Source organism: Thamnophis sirtalis, unplaced genomic scaffold (genome assembly GCF_051295495.1).
Source record: "Thamnophis sirtalis isolate CommonGarterSnake01/CBP01778 unplaced genomic scaffold, rThaSir2_p1.2 scaffold_1, whole genome shotgun sequence".
Classification (NCBI taxonomy): Eukaryota; Metazoa; Chordata; class Lepidosauria; order Squamata; family Natricidae; genus Thamnophis; species Thamnophis sirtalis.
In genome coordinates this window covers 93,649,770-93,668,690 of record NW_028261381.1, presented here as the reverse complement: position 1 = coordinate 93,668,690, position 18,921 = coordinate 93,649,770, and the positions used below count along the sequence as shown (strand labels likewise).

At 36.3% G+C, this 18,921-nt stretch overlaps 1 protein-coding gene across 2 annotated transcripts in view; it reads left to right on the top strand.

Annotated features, from left to right (window-relative positions):
- NELL1 (neural EGFL like 1) overlaps positions 1 to 18,921 on the top strand; it is a 520,182-nt gene that overhangs the window by 361,176 nt on the left and 140,085 nt on the right. For both annotated transcript variants that reach the window (XM_087719035.1, XM_087719031.1), the window contains exon 14: positions 8,223 to 8,345. In XM_087719035.1, the coding sequence (XP_087575161.1) occupies positions 8,223 to 8,345 (123 nt within the window). The remainder of the gene's footprint in view (positions 1 to 8,222; positions 8,346 to 18,921) is intronic.

Genomic DNA, 18,921 nt, shown 5'->3' with positions numbered 1-18,921 from the left:
TTATTAGAGCAAACCAAGACACAGAGTCCCCTGGAAAATATTAGAATAAATGTTTTTGGAAAATGTAGATTAAAGTAATCATGTTTAAATATTAGTCTTCTTGAGCCATATAGTTTAGATTTGTGCTTACACGGCATATGTGTCTGTCTCTTTCTGCATCTACAGTATGTGATGGTAGTTTTGGGTTAAGCAGACTTTCTTCTTTGCCCTATGGATTGCACCTTGTGTATAAATAAAATCAGAATACAATCAAGAGTAAATGTTTTCAAGATGATTCTAAATAAAGAGGTTGTTGTGTGGTTTGCATATAGAACTAACTGTTTGTCCCTAAATATGCTTACTCCCTTTAAAGATTTGGCAAGAAGGATAAGATGGATTGTTACTGGACCTGCACCCAAATTTTCTGGGCCTGCACCCAAATTTTTACTGCACCCAAATTTTCAGAGAGCTGAGTAAGAAGTAGGTAGGGTTCCATATAGTGCCACCATGCAGAAATTCATGATATTTTCTCCAACGCATGCTAATATTTTAGATATTGTATATGAATCATAGTACATATGGAAATGCAACAAGAGTTACAGCATCTGCTTTCCTAACTGTGTTTCCTTTCTGGATTAGCTACTATATATGCAAAGAGGTAAAGGGGAGGGGGAGAAAGAGCTCACAATCAGTTATAAGTGTTAGTCATACATCACTTGCTAGATTGTACTACTTTTTCTTGTACTCAGCAATATAGTTAATTGTAAATAATTCATTCATATTAATACTGATTGGCTCAGACTCAATCAATTCTCTACTATAAATTGTTCCTGACGCTAACATAACTTATGGCTTCTTGTTTAAGGGTTTATTTAAAATTTTCCAGAAAGTTTTGTGAAGTTTTGATTGCTTTGTCATTGTGCTTACATTTAGGATAATCTTTTGAAAGAATACACAACCGATTGTAGATCAGGCTGAATTCCTATGAGATAAGCATCACTTGAATTATTTCTTATGCCTTCCTCATTGACATTCACTTTAAAAAAAATTGAAGACACATAAATACTATTGTCACTGTAAAATGCATGGTTCATAAAGATTTGCAGAATATTTAAGACATTAGCATTCATGAAGTTTTTTCAGTTTGTTGCTGCTTTGCATTTTTAAAAAATCATTAGTTTAATTTTAGTGGAAAACCATAAAGTTCTGTTTTATTTATTATCAAGACCTTGAAGGGACTCTTGATTTCTGGCAACTGGATAATAACTTCCTGCATGTTATTTTGGGCAAGATTTCAAAAGTGGTTTGCCATTGCTTCCTTCCTAGAGCTGAGAATCACTGGCCCAAGGTCACCCAGCTCTCCTGATGCCTAAAAAAGGACCATAACTCATGATTTTCCCATTTCTAGCCTAATGCCTGAACTACTATACCAAATTAGCTCTTTATTACTTGAATATTAATATTTTAAGATACACACACACACACACACACACACACACACACACACACAATTGCAAGCAAGATTGTTACAAAAATCTTATCTACTTTACTGTGCAGTATGTTCCAAACACTCTCACTGCCACAGTCCCATAAAGCAGCAACTCATACTTCAGTTGCAGAAATGTCTCATAAAACTCTAATGTCACATTATGCAGGAATAGTTATTGACAAGTATAATTGCTCACAGAAGTACAGTAGATGTAATGAGCTCTATAAATAGACTTCTGAAATAGAATCCTGTAGCCAAGTACTTGCATTATAGAAAATATATATTTTTTTTAAAAAAAGCAAGGGGCAATGTACAATTTGCACTGACTTTACCGACATAGGAAACTTGCCATCACCATCATGTTTTTGTTATCCAGGTACATTGTTTCTTCCAGGGTAATCTAGGCACTCCTGGAATGTTTTTATAAAACATTTTAAAAATCAGTGACTTTATTCTAATGTCTTCTGAGAAAATGGTTTCTATGTATATATTGAATCTTCAGTGTGATTTTGACTTTCAGCCAAAGTGCCTGCTATACTTACAGCTAATTATATGCTTAAGGAAGCCTGTAAATGAGATGAGTCAGCAGATATAATCCTATTTCAATTAGTATGTGTACAACTGAATGTTCATCCATGATTGTGTCAAACACTAATCACAATGCATGGCGGGAATGTAATGTCTTGAACATTAAATAATTGTGGGATCCTCTATATGAACATTTTACAGAGAAATAAGCATTGTTGTTATTATGATAGAGGAGGATTCCTTTCTTGACATGTTATATTGCGCGAGTGATTGTGGGTGCACCTCGGTTCACCCACATAACACCTATCCTCCGCGAGCTGCGCTGGCTACCTGTCGATCTCCGGATGCGCTTCAAGGTGCTATTAGTCACCCATAAAGCCCTGCATGGTAGTGGATCTGGATACTTGAGAGACCGCCTTCTGCCAATTACCTCCCTGCGACCAATTAGATCTCACAGATTGGGCCTCCTCCGTATTCCATCGGCCAGCCAGTGCCGGCTGGCAACTACAAGGAGGAGGGCCTTCTCAGTAGTAGCCCCGACCCTTTGGAACGAACTCCCCGTGGAGATTCGTACCCTCACCACCGTCCAGGCCTTCCGCACAGCCTTGAAGAACTGGCTAGCCCGTCAGGCCTGGGGATAAGGATAGCCGCCCCTCCCGAAGGATGAATGTATGTTGCTTATTACTTTTATTATATGTGTCTACGTCATTATTTGTATTCCCCCTCCCTGATTTTATGTGAGCCGCCCTGAGTCCCCTCAGGGAAAAGGGCGGCATACAAATGTTAATAAACATAAACATAAACAAACATAAACATATAAACATATGTTTTTAAGGAGTCTCAGAAACCATATTGATCAAGCTTATGTAAAAATCATTCCAGAAGAACAAGTGGCTATGAGGAGATGGCTTCAGGAAAGTTTTGAAATCAAGGACAAATTACTAATTGAATTCTGTGATGCAAAATACTATAAAAGAACCAAAAGTTATCTAGGGAAAGTATTCATTGTAAATTAAGAGTTCAAAAAATGTTGCCATCCTTCTTTTTAGGAGCTTGATTGTCAACTGATTGTTACTGAGATAACCTAGAAGGAAACAATGAAAACATTGGTGTATAGGCTGTCTGTGGATCAGTTTTAAAGCATAAAAAATTTAGTACACAGTTTGTGGCATTAATGTCCTGTTGTGCACATCACATCAAATTTAAATAAAGATCAGAAATATAGGAATAGTTGAAATAAAATTGACTACTTTAATATCATTTAGATTATCTTAAAACATTGAAATAGATTACCTTACAATGATTTACTCATGAAAAAAATGTAGACTGTGATTCATCAATCATCTTTCTATCATATGTATATATCATATATATATATATATATACATATATGCTATACTGCTATACTTATAGCTAATTATTACACACACACACAATTACTGCACATATTACCTTTTTCACAGATAAAATTTTATCTGATTGGGAGATAATAGAGATAATTAAATAGAAGAGGTGAAGCGTAACTTTTACAACTTGTGTTTAGAATTCTGGCCCTCAAAGGTCAGTGTTAGATAGATCATCCAACAATTAGAAGGAAAGAAAGGTAAGGAAATGGTCCCTGAATAACAACTTTGAAACTACTCGTTGGCTGAGTTTGCCCATTGATTTATTGAAACCATGGTCTTTTGGAGACATCCAAGCTACTAAAGGGCTATAAGAAGACTATGCTTTCAAAGTCTAATAAAGCAACATCCTGGAGGGGATTGGTTCAGCTCTTACAAGTTTTAGTAAATCCTAGGGCTACATTTCAGTGGAAGATCCTTGTTTGAGGAACACATTGTCCATTTTCAGTCTCTGACTTCAGGTGAGTCAAAGAAATTTTTCTCTGGAATTAGCAAAAAAACTAGTTGGAAAGGTTCTACCTTTCTGCCGTTCATCTGAGTGACTTAAGTTATGGGTGGAGATGAAAAGTAGAAAAGAAGATAGCATAGCCCAAAATAGAGAGAAGGAGTAAGGAGAAAGGAAGAATTTAGTTTCCTAGAGAGGAATAATTTCATTTCTGTCTGAAGCAAATGCATTGCTAATCCTATTTTGGAAAAAAAAATGGGGGAGAGTAGATATAAGGTGGACAGGTCTAACAAATGAGAGCATAAGAAATGAGAAAAGGTGAAAAGACTGAGCAAGGTGACTAGATTTTTGATATTGGCTTTCCTCGTGCCTTGAGCAAAAAAGTGGATTCTTTTTTAATTAACGGGTGAAAAGGAAGAGCTGATGGGCAGTTTAAAACATATTGCCTGCTGTTCTGATTAACAAAATGAACAACCCAAGACAAGTTTGTGGTTCTGACAGTATTCATATTCATTATTCATATATACTGTTATATTCATATATAACGGTATGCATATATACTTTTGCCAAAGCCTAGCGATCTGTGATTCAAAAGGACAGAGACATCTGTACAGTCTTAATTTGGAAGAGTCATTATTGGATTCCTTGAAATACCTTTCTTCCCTGTTGCTACTAGAATTGTTGTACCATTGAAGGCCCCACACTTTTCTTCCACTGGAGTCCTTTCCTCAACTAGTCCTGTCTACTTAAAGGGTCTCAGCTTAACTGAATAGATGAACAATTCTATGCATGCAGCTCTTCTGATTTCCTGGCTTGGCCATAATAGTGAGAAAATTGGGGACATTTTTAGAAGATGAGGGAGAAAATTATGTAGTACATCAATGATCTCACCCATGATTTGCTGCACTGGGTGGTGAAAGCCAGAACTAGATTGTCCGCTTTCATGCTGTTTGTTTTAAGTTAGCTAGAGATTGCTGGACATTTGCCTTTTCTTCCTCTGATGAAAAGTAATCCAGATAGACCGTGACTGTAGAATGCCCCAAATGTACAGTATAACTGCTGTATTAAACTGGGCATTGATAGACATATAAAAGAACTGATTGCAAAGTAAATGAAATTTGCTGCTTAAGTGCCCACAAGTGCCCTCAAGAGGAATGGTGAATTGCATACTTTTTATCTAACGCTTTTGGCACTACAGATCTGAAAATAATTTTGGTTGCCATCTCATAATGTACCCTTTCAAATTTCCTATGGCAATTGAGTCATAATACACAATTGGATGAGACGCTTTCCTCTTCCCTTTAGAGGCCTGCTGTAACATTTAGTTGCAGTATCATATCTAAAGTCAGAAATACCCTAAGCCTCTCTCTAATAATCTCTGTTAATAAAGATCCTATCAGTTTCCACATCCACTTGGTGCTTAGTCCATGGGGTACAATTTTGAGGCTTGCTTTCATTTATCCGGCCTGCTTCTTCTCTAGTTGTTATTCCTCAGTTTGGGTGTGTCATGTTGCTCTTGTAGTGACAAGGGAGAAAAAAATATATCTTCTTTGTGATAGGCATTTTGATATATATAGTTTTAAACCTGTTCTAATAGCTCCACTTAATCTTCTTTCCCGAGTTGGAAAGTTGAAGCCATTTATTCTCTCTCTTGTATAATGTATATTCTAAAACCTTGGCTACTATCTGCTGAATCCTTACCAAGCTGACAGTATTCACATAATAAATGGATATTCATAATCTGAATGAAAGTCAAAGCAATGTGAGGTACTAGAGGAAACTGTAACTCCCTCAACAGGAAGTCAGCAATAACGGCCACTAGCTTTGAGATAATAATTGTTCTGCAGATGCATTTTAAAAGGCAATAGGCTTAGCTATAGGAATACTACAGTATTAAGTCTTGATCAGTATGAGATTTGTAACACATTTTGCTTGCTGACCACTTTTTAAAGTGCTGTTAAGTCATGAAAAGTGTGGTTCTGACAATTGGCTCACGCCCTGATCACTGAATGTCTAGACTGCCATGACACATAACACGTAATGTACCTTTGAAGATAACTTAGGAGCTTCAGTTGTTTCAAAGCACAGTGGACAGTCTGCTAACTAGCGATAGAAGATGTAAAACCCAAGCTATGATTGCTGTACTGGTTACTAAGTCGCTTCTAGATCCAATTCAAAACTATGGGTATAGTATTTAAAGCCCTATATCAGGGGTGTCAAATTTGATTTCATTGAGGGCCATATCGGGCCCCCGTTTGACCTCAGGGGTGGGCATGGCCAGGATAAGCATGGCTAGTTTGACATCACTCATGTCAGGGCGTCTGTGGTGGCCCAAGCACTCTACCAGCAAAACTGGGCTTCCAAGCTCCACTTCTGGTTGTGACAGCCTCCTACAACCCTCTGCCAGCAAAAATGGAGCTGGGGAGGCTGCGTGTGGCCCTCACAAGCTCTGTTTTCAGCTGGGATGGCCTCTGTCAGTGAAAATAGATCTCGGAAGGGCCATGAGGCACCACAGGCTGGCCCTTCACTGTTTCCAGGGTGGCCCTGTGGGCCAGATCTGGCTCATGGGCCTTGAGTTTGACATCTCTGCCCTATATGGCTTGCCTCTTGGTACTAGCCAGACCACCTCTCCCATTAAGATTTGCTCACTCTATGAATTCTAGGATAGAGATTTGCTAAGAATCCCAACTCCTTAAACCATGAAGACACCTGCAAACCACCCTTTTAATTGCTGTCCTCATGCTTTGGAACAGTTTGTGTTTCAAAGGTATTCCTAACCTCCTGGCTTTTAGGAAATGCTTAAAATCTGGCCATTCTGTAGACTAAGTGCTAATAGTATTAGGGCTGCAATGTTATTATTTAGTTAGCAAATTATTATCACCTTTTTCTATTAAGGTCCGTATATTTGGATTAATGTGTTTCTTGAAAACCACCTTGAGTCCATGAAATTGGTATATACAATACTGTATAAATAAACAAGTGGATATTTAGTCCAGCTGTAAATAAATAAAATTGGTAATTGTTGTTTTATTAGAAATGAAGCCCTAATGATTTGGATTTTAGGTTTCAAGTAAAGCTACCCATCTCCCCACCCTCCAAGATAGCGGCATGCTTAGTCGCTGCGGCTTTGATCTCCTGATGCCACAGTAGAGTTAGGCAAAAAAAACAATTTCATTGTATTTAAGTACAATGACAATAAATATTATTCTTATACTTTAAAGACATAAAAAATAGTTACTCCTACAAGTACGATGCCAAGAGTGTGTTTTCATTTGTTTTCTTTGCTGTCCGTTGGCCCTTCAGCACCAATAAATATACATTCAAAAATAGGCCATGATATGAATGGATTCATTTTTGACAACACAACTTGTTGTCAAAGGAGATTCACTGGAGTTTGGAATCACAGTAGAGAAAGCAGCAGAGAAAACTCCCTTTCTGTGATACCAGTTTAAATATACTACAGTTGCATTTTTATTAGGGTGCAAAATAAATAAAGCTGTTAGATACAGTATGTCTTTAAAGTAACATACAAGCTGATATCCCCCATTAAAAAATTATGGTTGACGTAATTAAAAAAGATAGATATACTGTATGTTATACTAGCCAGTTTAGGAAAATTTATCTTGAGATGAAGTCTCAAAGGTGCTTTTTCAAGAGGCAACTTGTTTTTCTGGTTTTTCTTTGAAGATGTTTTGCTTCTCATTCAAGAAGCTTCTTGAGCTGAAGAAATTTCTTGGATGAGAAGCAAAACGTCTTCAAAGAAAAAAAAACAGAAAGTCCAGTTGCCCCTTGAAAAAGCACCTTTGGGACTCATATCTGGATGATTGAGAATCTCCATAGACCTTGAAGTAGAGTGAGAAGATATTTCTCTTCCCTATTTTATCTTTAAACCCCTTTGGCATAGTTAGTCCTATTTGAGCTTCAGGAAACATATTTGTATTCCTAATGTATTGAATCAAATACAATAATGCTACTTAAAATGGAGGCCACTCTACCAGGTTCTATGTTCCAAAGATAGATAAAAGAGGTGATCTAATGAGTAACATGTAGCATCAGAACAAACATGATGAATGATGCTTTGGAAATGATTCAGTATTCAACATTTTGCTTTACTCACTTTTACTTTGCTAATACTTTTATCTCAGGTAGTGTCTTTCCCCATATCTCAAATACATGATATGGCAAGGTATAAATCATAACCTGAAATGGACTTGATGTCAGATTTCTCCACTGAATGTCTCTTTTGTGCTGTTCAGCTGTCGTAGCAGTAGAGTCATTAGTTATAAATGACTTTTGAAATGTCAGATCAGCACGCTGAAAATTTATTCTACCTTTCCTCTCCCTTACATTTTCTTGCATTGTTTTTTCCCCCCTGTAGAGCGTGATGAATGTGACACTGGACAGCACAACTGTGATGAGAATGCAATCTGTACCAATACAATCAGAGGACACCGCTGCACCTGCAAACCTGGATATGTGGGGAATGGAACCATCTGCCGAGGTGGGTCTGTTGTACTAACAACTTAATAAAAGGAACTGAGGCTATTAATATTTTCTGACAGTTGCCTAAGTTCAAGCAGTTTGAGATCGGGTAGGGCTACAAATTCCCACTCTGATTTATCATCTGGCAACTCCAGGATTTGCAGCCATTATGAGAATTGATTTGTGCATAATTTGCTACTGGGGAAAGATATTCTGAGGCCCTTTCAGTTTACTGCTTGTGCTTATTGCCAGTTAGCATAGTTTATTAACTCATTTCATTGTTGTACGAACTGCATTTTTAAGCACCGTGGTATCATGGATCCCCCTGTTATCTTTTAGACTAGGTGCACATGGCTTTTAAGCAAGAGTAACTGCCTTTTAAACAAGATCCATGTGGTTTTTAAAAGATGACTATTTTTTCGGTGGTAGAATAAGCTGCCAAAAGCCGGTGAATATGAAAAGTGGCAGACAGATAGTGTTTATTTCATTCTTTGGCACAGTGTGTTTTACAATGCACTAATATGCTAGTAGTCTGCATTTCAGAGATATCATTGCTTTTGCAAGTAGAATGTGTAATCCTAACATGAAAAGGACATCATATGAGGAAAGGCTGCATCAAACTATATGTCATTAATGACCAACCATAAGATTATGTACTTTTCTCAGTTAACCTATATCCAGACTGTATTCTGGTGTCTGTTGAGCTACGTCTGTTAATATCAAATCATGGCATAAAACCTTAAGCCACACTATACAATGGTGGAACAATGTACTTGGGTTATGTATTAGTGTGTTGGAAGGAAATAATAAAAGTTAACAACATTTTTTTAAAAAAACAACAACATAATAATCACTACGTGCTGAAAGAAAAACCTAATCTGATCCAAGTTTCCAGGACAAGTTTATTCAAATTGGCATTCATACATACGTATCAGAAGATGGTAACATCTGTATATATTATAACTAAACTCTTCCCAGACCCAGATCTATAGTGATTCTAGTATCAATTCTAGTGAGTATCCATAAAAAAGCTGGAAAAATCACTCCTTTTGGTGCAAAAAGTGTTTGTTTTATAACAAGCTGGCATTAATTACTCACACTAGCAGTCCACAGAGAAATGTATTAAGGAAGCCAGAAACATTTCTGTTTAAGAAAACAAAATACAGAGCATAGGTCAAATCTATTGAATAAATAAAATAAATATGAAGCTATTTAATCTTGTTATTTTGTTTGCTAGTTCTCTACTATTGCCTTAAGAAAGTATTTCCCCTATAACATTTCAAGTACTACAATAAACTACCAATAATAAGAGAAAACCACATCAACAAACCGATTAATTGATTATGTGCCATCAAATCATTGCTGATTCTTAGAGACCACATATTAATAACAACAATAAGTTAAAACTGAACCTGTAATTCCAATATAAATATACACAAAACAGTTTGTATTAGATTCCTTTATCAGACTCTTTTTAGAAATCAGCCAGTTGCTAGATGCAGGAAGCTCACTTTGGCTGTTTTTCTCCAGAGTAGAAATGGGCTATAAATTCTGCTTGATTTCTCTACCAGAACTAGCATACAAATTGCTCTGGAGGTTGAAGATAGATACAGACACTCCTTGGGTATCCCAACTATCACCCTTACTTTTCTCTGCTGCAATTTGATCTTTAATGTGCTATTTCATTTTTGTACCCCAAAATAAGCTTTGGGGGAATGTTATAACTCAATATTTCCTTTGGTTTCTGATGTTCCTTTTGCTTTTTCATTTTCTGTTACTCTTTAGTCCATTTTTTGAACTTCTCACCACAGGCTTTAATGTCTTTGGGATAGCCTGCTGCCTTTGACTCTAATCATCAATTTGTTATTCCTGGTGCTGGATGCCCTCCATTTCAAGACAAAATATATAGGTTTAAGTTAATGAGCAACAGGAAATTCTGAAAATGAATAGTGGGATACTAAAAATCATGGACCACTTTTGTATATAATAGTGCTCTAGTGCTTAATCTATAAAATATGCAAACAAAATTATTGCATTTTTATTATTAGTGATTATGATACTACCCTATATTAGTTACAAATATTACACTGGTGATTACTCAGTACAGAATATTTTTAACACCCCATGATCATGGAACACTTCCTACAGAAATCAGGCCACTTCTACTTATAATTATGTTTTACAGATACAGTTAAGACTGGTTCTTTCAGGCTTTTAATATTATCTTCTGATTTTACTGCAGCAAATGTTCAGCCTGCTGTTTTTAATCATATAGCTGGAATAGCTATATTTCTTGGCTTATTTTTTAAGTTTTTCTTTATTGTTGTTTTTTCTCAACTTTTCATATCTTCTCAAGGGTTGGGTTGGTAGATGAATGATTTTTAAATGTGTCAAAGAAATGTATCTTAATTTTTTCTATAATTCCTATTTTTTGAAGAAAATAATGCAGATAACTTGATTATATATGCTACATAGAATGTTAATTACTGTATATACATGGTGAAATAGTAACTGAAGAGGACCACTCCATATAGTTTTCTATTCTTGTTTCAGTAGAAAACAAATGAAAAATCAAAGCATTTGGTGATAATTCCCTCAACACTGTCAATAATTTATTAAGACTGTATCATTATACAATTGTATCACAGCGGCCAGTTGTTTCACCGAATTTGGCATTGATTACTAGTCGGGCCCCACCCAGGGGCCTAGGACGTCATAATGTATTTTCGTAATATGCGTGCAGATCCAAGCAGTGCGGCTTTTTGCATTTGACTGATGTTGATTTTATCAATTTTTAACTGTTTTAAATGTAATTCCAGTGCTTTTGGAATAGCACCCAGTGTGCCAATTACCACATTAGTTGCATTTCAATTTTTAAGTCCTGGTATTTTGCGATTTTTTCATATTCCTTCTCGTCGACCCTGCTATCACCTGGTATTGCGACGTCTATGATTATAACCTTATTTTTCTCAACCAGTGTGATGTCTGGTGTATTATGAGCCAGTATTTTGTCCGTTTGTATGCGAAAATCTCACGCGATCTTGACCATCTGATTTTCGGTGACTTTTTCAGGCTTATGTTCCCACCAATTTGTTGCAGTTTTAATATTATAATTTTTGCACAAATTCCAATGGATCATTTGTGCTACTGAATTGTGCTGCAATTTATAATCAGTGTGCGTGATTTTTTTTACAGCAGCTGAGTATGTGATCAACAGTTTCATCAGCTTCTTTGCAAAGTCTGCATTTGGCATCATCAGAAGATTTTTCGATTTTGGCCTTAATGGCATTTATGCGGATAGCTTGTTCTTGCGCAGCCAGGATTAGTGACTCAGTTTCTTTCTTTAATGTACCTGCTGTTAACCATAACCAAGTTTTTTCACTGTCCACTTTAACTGTTAATTTTTCCAGAAATTGGCCATGCAATGCTTTGTTCTGCCAACTCTCCATTCCTGATTTTATCACATCTTTTCTGTATTCTTGTTTCATCTGTTGGGCCTTCAATAGATTTTTGTTCTTTACTTCGATTAATAGATGTTCTTGACTTTCTTTTAAGTAATCAGCCAGTGCGTGTTTTTTTTCTTCAACTATTTGCTTCATTTGTAATAATCCTCTGCCATCTGATTTTCGGGGCAGGTACAGTCTATCAGTATCACCACGCGGATGTAAACTGTAGTGCATTGTCATTAGTTTCCTGGTTTTTCGGTCCAAAATGTCCAAATCAGCTTGTGTCCAGTTAACTATACCAGCTGTGTATCTTATAACTGGTATTGCCCAGGTATTTATGGCCTTGATTGTATTTCCACCATCCAATTTAGATTTTAAAATTTTCCTAACTCTGTTGGTGTACTCTCGCCTGACAATAGTTTTTACTTCTCCGTGCTTGATGTTATCCAACTGCAGAATGCCTAAGTATTTGTAGGCTTCATTTTCGTTGCATTTAATTAGTTGGCCATTGGGCATTTCAATTCCCTCACATGCAATGATTTTGCCTCTTTTTATGGATAGAGTGGCGCATTTTTCCATGCCAAACTGCATTGAAATATCGGTGCTGAATACTCGGACTGTGTTTGTCAATGATTGGATTTCTATTTCTGACTTTCCATAAAGTTTCAAATCATCCATATATAGTAAATGCGAATTTTTTTCAGCTTCTTTGGCTGTTTGGTAGCCTAATTTCATTTTTTTAAAGGTTACTGATAGTGGGATCATTGCATTGATGAAGAGAAGAGGTGAAAGTGAATCACCCTGGAAAATTCCTCGCTTGATATTAACCATTCTGTAGATCTCATTCCCTACTGCCAACTCAGTTCTCCATTGTTTCATCGCCTTTTCAGTAAAGGATGTAATATTTTTGCTAATGCCAGTTGTTTCTAAGCATTTTATGATCCAACTATGTGGCAGTGAGTCAAAAGCCTTTTTGTAATCAATCCAGACCATATTCAAGTCTGTTTTTCTGTTCTTACAATTTTCTAATATCATTTTATCAATTAGGAGCTGATCTTTTGTGCCCATGCTCCTTCTTTTGTTGCCTTTTTGCTCTACTGGCAAGATGTTGTTTGTTTCCAAATAATCCATCATGTTATCTGCAATAATGCCTGTGAGTAATTTGAAGGTTGTTGGCAAGCATGTTATTGGTCTGTAGGTTTCAGGTGTTGTTCCTTTAGTTGCATCTTTCTGAATCAAGTATGTTTTTCCAGTTGTCAACCATTCATCAATTTGGCCCTTTTGTAAAATTTCATTCAGTTGCCTGGCCAATATTGCATGTAAACTGGTCAGATATTTGAGCCAGAAACCATGTAATTGGTCCTTTCCAGGTGATGTCCAATTCTTTACCTTTTTAACTCGATTTTTGACCATCTCAGTTGTTATTTCTAATACTTGCATTTGTTTGTTGCCAATGCTTTTCTCAAAGTCATGTATCCACTTTGCTTCCTTGTTGTAGTCCTTTGCATTTTACCCACAATTCTTTCCAGAATTCAACTGTGGCCTGTTTTTCTGGTTTTTCACTTTTGGTGTCACCATTCACATTAAGACTTTGATAAAAACGCCGTTGGTCTGATCGAAATTGCTGATTTTGTTTATATTGGATGATTCGTGCCTCATATCTTTCAATTTTTCTAGCTGTTGCTGTTATCTGCTGTTTTACAATCTCTACAGCTTCATTGATGTTTCTTGTATCCAATCTATATCTTCTGATTAGCCGATCTATGATTTTGTTGTTTTTAAGCCGTTGCTCATGCATGTTCTATAAGTTACTAGCATCTGCTCTTAATTTTTTTAATTTTTTGTTCTAAACGGATTTTCCACTTTGGCTTTGATGCTTTTTCTGTTGTGTGACTAGGTACTTTAATTTTAATGCCTAGTTCATTAGTGACTATTACAGCTGCGCTGTACATTAACTGGTTTGTTTCCAAGATGGATTCCGGTTCAATTGTTGAAAACATTGCATTAACCATTTTCATGATAGGGGCCAAAATTTTCTTAGGCACAGTTTTTAGTGATGGTAAATGTTGCCTTTCCTCATTAAGCAGAAAATGCTCCATGATCTTATCCTTCAATTCTTTTTGTTTTGAGTTAGTTCATCAGTTGGTTCAGTGATAACTGGTTCTAGTGGTGGTGATGTTATTTCCTCCCTGAGAGCTTCTTCTGGGAGTTCTACTATAATGTCTTTAGTTGTGTCTTGAATATCAGTTATTTCCGCTTGTGATATTGTTTTTTGGGTTTTGCAATTTGCCTGAATTTCCTCATGTTCAACTTCACTAAACACTTTATTCCGTATAATAAATCGCCTTTGATCTGCTAGTCGTTGTTCACTAACATTTGAATCTGGATATTGTTGTTTCCATAATTCATACATTCGCTTTAAATAGCCTCTTTTTTCTGGCTCTGAGTTGTAGTAACAGGCCATTATGGCACGGTTTTCATCTGCACTATATTTTTGTCATTTTGTTGGCTGGTCCACTTGTAGCCCACTTGTCAACGGATGTCCAGGGACCCAACATCCGCCGCGGCCCTTGTTAACCCGCGCAACGACCGATGCGGTATGGAATTCTTATTTGTTTTTTTCACCATATTGTATGGGGTGGCGGGTTTTTTTTTACGGGACCAGATGCCAACCTGACCCCAACCCTCCTCCGTTCTCATCCGGGCTTGGGACCGGCAACGGCGGAGTTGTTGTTGTTGTTGTTGTTGTTGTTGTTATTATTATTATTATTATTATTATTATTATTATTATTATTATTATTATCTTCCTTCCTCCCACTTATGACTATAACCATGCTTCTTGTATCTTTCCATTTATATTGCTTTTATCTGTTTCCTAGAACAATTTGATAGCTTATTAGTAACCTTGACTGTCACTAAATGTTATATCTTTTTATTCTTGATGAATGTATTTTATTCTCCTTATGTTCACTGAGAGCATATGCATCAAAGATAAAATCCTTGGATGTCCAATCACACTTGGCCAATAAAGAATAAAGGGTTTGGACTAGAAGACCTCCAAGGTCCCTTCCAACTATTCTATTCTATTCTATCCTATTCTATCCTATCCTATTCTATTCTATTCTAATGTAGCGACCAGAGAGGGACCTTTTAGATAATACAACCAATGCAGGCATAAATCAAATGCTCACAAATATTCTAGCAATTTTAAAAGTCTATGAATGGTTTATATACGATATATTTTTTAAAAGTTTGTACTCAAGAATTACCTAATTGGAATTCCATTTTGAAAAGTTATTCTTGCTTATCTCAGCCAGTAACTCAAATTACGTTTTTTCTTCCAACTGTACAGAAGTTAAATTGATTGAGTTTGCTACTATTATTTCACTAAGTTATTTGTTATCATAATTATATTTGTAGCATAATGATTTTGCTTGCTCTTTTTTGTTCTTTTCTATCCTACAACTGGATAATACAGAATTAACAACTATGGGTGATATAAAACTTACGTGTTTTTTTATGAACATGTTTTCTGTTTAGCTTATGTCGGTCAATAAAACATGCAGCAATAATTCTTTGCACTTAGGGAATATATAGCGTCTTTGTTATAGATTAAAAACTATTTATATCTTAAATTTTTTAAGTGTTTCCCATTTCTTATTTGGATATGGTAATAGATGTCATCTTTTTAAAAAAACTATTTTTCTTTTACACACCCAAAATAGAGGTCCATCCATTTCTTCTTATGATATTAGTTTACGCATCATAAGATAATCATTGCCCAGCATACGGTGTCTAGTGATACAATTAAAGGCTTGTGTCTCCAGCCTTCAGACATTCATGGATGGATAACAAGTGCAGGTAGATTAATACCTGGAGGCCCATAATCAGATTTTTACTTGATTTCAGGAATTCTACTTTTACAAGCTTGTTCCTGTTTGTTTGTCTAATAGAGACAAAGAGACAAGTGAGGTTTTTTTAAAATATCTATTTGACTTCAGCATTTATAACTGCTTTTTACAATTTTTTTTTTTTTTTTGTAAAATCTCTGGTGAACTGGATAGGGACACCTTTACTCTCTCAGCCCAATTTTTCTCAGCCCACTCTTCTGGGGAAAAAAAAAGTCTTTTAAGCTCTGTAAGAGGTTTTTTATTTGAATGACCTCAACCCTATCTATGCTTCACTTTCTAATATATTAAATGTTTTGCTAAAATGAAGATTTTTCACTTGCACGAAAAGCACTGTGCATGTATTTATCCAGACACAATTGTTTGCCAACAATAGTTAAGATTTTCAGATTTTCCATGAATCAATATGCAAATGTAAAAATAAATAAATATTGGGCAAAAGCTTGTGTGTATGTGTGTCTATATGTGTAAGATTGTGACAGACTTAATGTGAGCAGTGTCTCTTTGCTACTCATAAACAAATTATGCAACCACGAAAAAATGGTTATTGTTGCTTTAAAAGTCTCATTAATTTCTATAAGATGACTCATTAAAATAGGACATTTTTTCCCAGGCTTGTACAGAACCCTGTTTTTTTTTTTTTTTAAAAAAAAAGATTATTTTAATTAATAACAAGAGTTACTGCACTTGTTTTCGCTCCAAAGTATAATTCAGATAATAAAAAATAATATTTGAATTTGTTTCAAAGCATGAAGAGCTGTAATATGTATGTTAGTGAGTATTTATCCCTTCATATCCTACTGTGTTGTCTATTTATAGGAGAGAGTGTTTCTGGAGCAGCAGTGTACAATTCCATGCTCTGTTACCCAGAGCATAAAGATCATCCCAGATAAAGCAAGGAGGAGTCTCATTGGGCAGCAGTGATATAGGACACCGGTCACCAACTGGTGGTCTGTGAGAAAATTTTGGTGGTCCGCAGAAAAATTATTTCCATTTTTTATATTGCACTAAATTAGGGTTCCTCAAACTACAGCCCCTGGGCCAGATACGTGCAATGAACATTTGTGTTCCTGCAGAAAGTCTCCTCCTTTGGGGTCTTTTTGTGCAGGTTGTGGGGGGGAGAAATTCCAACTTGGGGTCTGCTTCAGCCTCCTGGTGCGGGGCTTTGGGCGAAGGCTGGAGAGAAGCACCAGTGGTGGCAAAGAACTGTAGGGTCTTGTTCCAGTGGGACTGTATCATGACCTGGAACTGGCTGACTACCTCAGCCTGATAATCCTCTAGGCATTGGTACCTGGCCTTGCACTCCCGCAGGTCTTCCTTCTGCTTGGAAAACCTCTGCTGGTAGTCCTCAGTGAGGTGCTTCTTCTGAGCCTCTTTCTCAGTCAGATCCATTTTGAACTGAGCCAGCTGTTTTGCCAACTCTTTCTCTTGGCTTCTTAGCTCCAACAATCTCTTCCTGTTGGGCCCTAAGGAGCTTGGGTGGGCAGGCAAGGAGTGACTGGGGGGAAAGGGTGAGTAGAAGCTGGCGAGGTGCTCCTTGATATGAGTGACATTGAGTTGAACTCCACCTACCGTCACAAAACCAACTAGCCATGCCCACACAACTGTTGATTAGGCAGATCATATTAGTGGTCTGCGGGATTAAAAATTATGATTTTAGTGGTCCCTAAGGTCCGAAAGGTTGGTGACCCCTGATATAGGAAGTTGCTGGAGGCAGAAGAGCACTTTAATGACAATGGCAAAGGCATTGTTTTATACTGTGTGAGAGAAGGCAATGGAAAACCACCTCTGTATTTTGCTAAGAAAACCACATGGATAGCTAATATATGGCGATTGATGATGTAGTGCCAGGTGATGGGCCTTTCACTCAAATGGTACTCAACATGCTATTGAGGAAAAGCTGAAGTTCTTTGAGAATACTAATGCGATTTATGATGTGTCTAGATTAAAACTTTCAGGATATATGCTTGTTGATATTGCCACACAGTGAAAGAAAATCCAAAATTGCAAAGGATGAATTACAGTGGCAACACGGAACATAAGAAATATGAAAATGTGAAATTTGGTGGAAAATAAAATGATTTTATTTACATAGATTTTGTGGCATCAGAGAATTGAGATGGAGTCGAATTGGATGCTTTCAGTCAGAAGATCACTCAAAATGAAAAACAAAGAAAAAATGATGTTTTTTTCCTAATTAGGAAATACTATATATATGAAGCAAAGTACTTGGATACAATGTACCAAAGGGGCTTCTTCCAAAAGGCACCTGGACTTTCTTTTTCTTCTAATGTGTTTGCTTCTCATCCAAAAAACTTCTAAATGAAGAAATTCTTCAACAAGAAGCGAAATGTTCTCAAAGAAAAAAACCCAAGGAAGTCCATTTGCCTTTTGAGAGAAGCACCTTTGGGGCAACCATAACCTGATCGATTGAGAATATCCATAGACACTTGGATACAGTGTAATCAAAAATCGAATATCAGTTACACTGTGTGTTTTTGATGACTGTCTAACATTATGCTCCAATTTGAAATTGATAGAACATGCAAGCAAGATATGCTATTTGAGTTTTGGAAACTGGAGTCACAAAGTGAGAAATATCAAAGAGAAAGTGTAGTTGGATTTTGTGAGATAGGAAACTGAAATAGTGTAGGAAGTTCAAATGAAGCAGGAGAATGACTTAATTTCTACCAGTCAAACAATTTATTCATTACTAATAGAATCTTCAAACAATTAGATGATGCCTTTCACCAGATGTAGTAAAGACAAATTAAGTTGATTATTTTATTGCTAGGAGATGTAGCCAAATTGTGACCAGGGATATTTGTGGAACAGGTAAACAGATTGCCTACATGCAAGTTCTAAGTTAAGTTACAATAGAAAAAGAAAAACAATCAGTTTCCACAATACAGTAAATCTTGAGCACGTAACCACCATTTTCAAATAAAACATTAGGAATCACTTTTAAATTGAGATTACCAACCAGAGGAACTACAGCATCAAATCAAATAAGAAGACTACATGTGGATGGAACACAATCAAATGTGTTCTAAATTAATAATTTTACATGAAACCTGGAAATGAAACAAATATATACTTTAAAAACACTAATTAAAATTGTGAGATACTTTGGATAATATCGACTGAACCTTTTACATTGAACCGCATTAATAACTCAAATAAGAAAGATGAGGAGTGACTTACATTTTCTACTTCATCTCTCTCTTTCTCTCCTTGCAAA